The sequence below is a fragment of the Tripterygium wilfordii genome, chromosome 4 (genome assembly GCF_013401445.1).
Source record: "Tripterygium wilfordii isolate XIE 37 chromosome 4, ASM1340144v1, whole genome shotgun sequence".
In the NCBI taxonomy this organism is placed as follows: Eukaryota; Viridiplantae; Streptophyta; class Magnoliopsida; order Celastrales; family Celastraceae; genus Tripterygium; species Tripterygium wilfordii.
Genome location: NC_052235.1, coordinates 11,495,745 through 11,499,147, shown reverse-complemented (window position 1 = coordinate 11,499,147; position 3,403 = coordinate 11,495,745). Strand labels below are relative to the sequence as shown.

Sequence of the window (3,403 nt, the reverse complement as noted above, 5' to 3'; positions counted from 1 at the left end):
TACAGGCTGCAAAGCAATGCTCCCCGGCTGTCCAGTCCATATAACCACTACCCAAACTCAAATTCCCACATGCCACCTTAGCATTCTTATCGACCACCTCAGCCAACTTACCAACCACCTCATCAAGCTTACCAACCACCTCAGCAAAATTACCAGTTACCTCAACAAGCTTACCAACCACCCCGCCAAAATTACCAAACCTTTGAAAATAACCCCAGACCCCGAAGGCAGCTAGAACAATTCACTCCGATACCCATGACCTATGCCCAATGTTATGAGAAGTTGTTGTCTAATTCAGCTATTGCATCTATCCCGGGAAGAGGACCCCAGAATCCACCTTACCCTCCTTGGTATAACCCTGAGGTGACATGTACTTATCACGGGGATACGCCTAGACATTCAATTGAAAATTGTTTGACCTTCAAGAGGATTGTGCAAAATATGGTCAATTCTGGATGGTTGAATTTTGATGGGATCAGGAAGCCCGATGTGACCACTAATTCTCTACCGGATCATGGCAATGGAGATACTAATGTCGTTGAGGGTTCTGGTGAATTTAGGAGGACAATTGCAGAGGTAATTATGTCTTTGAGTTTGGTGCTGCATGCTTTGGAAAAGGAGGGACTTATTAAAAGAGAGGAGCTGGACTTGACATTGAAATATGATGGCTATGATGAATTGAAGACTTGTGAATTTCACAAAGGCATTAGAGGACATTCTCTGGAGAGTTGTTTTCAATTTCAAGCAAGGGTGCAAGATTTGATTGATAGCAAGAAAGTAATATTTGGGTAAAGTCAGGGTGCTCAAGTGCAGTCAATGTTATCGGGGATGAATTCTATAAGGGACCAAGGCCTGGTGGGCGGGCAAAGCCAATTGTCTTACAGTACTTTTTAGAGGATCAACCGATTGTAAAAAGTCCACTTCCTTCAAAGCCTGCTTACGTGAGTGATAAGGCTGTTCCGTGGGTATACGAGAAAAGTGATCCTGGGGTTGCTGTGGGTAACATCTCAGGAGTGAGCAGGATAACCCAAACTGGATGAGTTTACTCTCGAGAGGAGTCAAGTGACCCAGTGTCAAGAACAGAAGCCGAAAGGAAAAGGAAGGGAAAAGATGTCATAAGAGCAGAAGAGAATTTGAAAGATTTAAAGAAAGATCGGATTGTATGTGAAGAAATTAAGAAAACAGTGACTGATGGAGAAATTCAGGAGTTTCTAAAGATTGTCTGTCAAAGTGAATATATGATTGTAGACCAGCTGAAAAAGACCCCAGCAAAGATTTCCATCCTAGAATTAATCATGAGTTCGGAGCCATACCGTAAAGTGTTGTTGAGAATGCTGAATCAGGCCTATATACTAGAAAAGATACCGACAGAATCTTTTGACGGGATCGTCAGAAATGTGCTCACAACTCACTTGTTATCATTCATTGAAGAGGAGATTCCAGATGAAGGGATGGGCCATAACAAGGCGTTGCATATTTCTGCCATGTCTAGGGGTTTTGAGGTGGCGAGTATTTTGATTGACAATGGATCGTCATTGAATATCTTGCCAAAGGAAACTTTTGATAGATTGCCAATTGATAGATCATATTTGAAGCAAGTACTAGTAGTAGCTAAAGCCTTTGATGGAACCAGGAAGGAGATAATGGGGGAGATCGAGGTCCCACTGGAGATTGCAAATGTGACCTTCAATGTGCCTTTTATGGTGATGGATATATCGCCTACTTACAGTTGCTTGTTAGGGAGGCCGTGGATCCATACTGCTGGTGCAGTACCATCATCTTTATATCAGAATCTCAAATTTGCTCACGGCGGAAGAGTTTACATTGTTAAGGGCCAGTCGGAATGGATGGTGGCTAGTGTCTCAAACTCACTCCATATTGACGCGCCCCTGCAGGGGATTGAAAGCTCATTCCAGTCCTTTGAGATTGCTACTGCTAATTTTGTGAAGGAAGGGCAGCTTTTAGTGCAGCCCTGTTTGTCAAAAATGGCTAAGTTTATTGGAAGAATTATGTTGAAGATGGGATTCCAACCAGGAGGAGGTTTAGGCAAAGAGGAGCAGGGGATAAAGAAGCCGATAGCTGTATTGAAACAAGCTGAGCGCTGGGGCTTGGGTATAAGCCAAGTAGAGCTGATAGGATACAGGTCCAGGCTGAGAAACAGGCAAAGCGAATCGCTCGTTTTGAGGGTCGAGAGCTGGATGTCCCGAAAATGTCAATCCCCTGGCTTTATGACAGTTTCGTGTTTGGAGATTTCTTGGAAAAGGTCAATCCGCTCAATGCAGAGGCAATTCCAGGGAAATTGATCCTTAATCTTCTTGTTGATCAAGTTGAAAAGAGTCAAACTGGGGCAAATTTTAGAGAGTTGTGTGAGCAGTTTGAAGATTTTCATGTCGCTGTTATAAAGGAGGATCAGAACTTTGCTGTTAAGTCTTATTATGTTGTCCCTCGGCCTCCAGGTTTTGAGCTCAACAACTAGACCAGTTTTGAATTGCCAGTCTCTATCAACAGCCTTCAAGAGTAATCTCCATTTGCACTATAATCTGTGGTCCAGCTCACGGCTACTGATTGGGTTTTTGTAATGAGCATGTCTTTACTTTATCTTTTGATGAATTCACATAGTATGACCTTTGCATGTTCTCATGTTTCAGATGATTCTGCTATGCTTACCATAAATAAAAATCTTTGTTCAAAATTCTCACATCTATTCACTTCATTTCATCTATCACTTCCAAAATTCCAAATTTCACATATTCCATTTTAACAGGACTAAAATTGATGATAATGAAAAAGATTAGCCAAATGAACCAGATTTTGGGGCACCCATTAACAATGTTGAATCTGACTCCGACATTGAGGATGAATTTGAGATATCGCCAGAAATGTTGAGACAAGTTAACCAAGAAGAGAAGATAATTTAGCTGCACAAAGAACTTACTGAGGTTGTTAACTTAGGAACTGAAGATCAGAAAAATGAGGTTAGGATTGGTGCAGCTTTTGAAGGAGGAGATAGAGAAAGATTGATAGATTTGCTGCATGAATACCAGGATGTTTTGGCATGGTCATATCAGGATATGCCAGGACTTGATACGAACATAGTGGTCCATAGACTGCCATTAAAACCAGATTGTCTGCCAGTGAAGCAAAAATTAAGGAGACTGAAGCCGGAGATGCTTTTGAAGATTAGAGATGAAGTAAAAAAGCAGTTTGATGCAGGATTCCTTGCTGTGGCAAAATACCCCGAATGGGTTGCAAATATTGTACCAGTCCCAAAGAAGGATGGTAAGGTTCGGATGTGCGTGGATTACAGGGATCTTAATCGGGCGAGCCCAAAGGATGACTTTCCTTTACCCCAAATTGACATACTGGTAGACAACACGGCCAAACATTTTGCGTTCTCCTTCAT

At 42.1% G+C, this 3,403-nt stretch overlaps 1 protein-coding gene across 1 annotated transcript; it reads left to right on the top strand.

Annotated features, from left to right (window-relative positions):
* The first annotated feature begins 255 nt into the window (after nt 1–255).
* Nucleotides 256–2,476, top strand: LOC119996947. The gene is made up of 4 exons (XM_038843726.1): nt 256–688; nt 799–1,013; nt 1,056–1,974; nt 2,250–2,476. Exons 1-4 carry the CDS (start codon nt 256–258, stop codon nt 2,474–2,476), a joined length of 1,794 nt encoding a protein of 597 aa, XP_038699654.1.
* The last annotated feature ends 927 nt before the right edge of the window (nt 2,477–3,403 follow it).

What these genes read in the sequence shown, in the direction of transcription:
- LOC119996947 (XM_038843726.1), top strand. Translation starts at nt 256, where the DNA reads ATGACCTATGCCCAATGTTATGAGAAGTTGTTGTCTAATTCAGCTATT. An exon ending in CTATGATGAATTGAAGACTT is followed by an intron (nt 689 to 798) that starts GTGAATTTCACA and finishes GGGTAAAGTCAG; the next exon opens with GGTGCTCAAGTGCAGTCAAT. An exon ending in GCAGCTTTTAGTGCAGCCCT is followed by an intron (nt 1,975 to 2,249) that starts GTTTGTCAAAAA and finishes TCGTGTTTGGAG; the next exon opens with ATTTCTTGGAAAAGGTCAAT.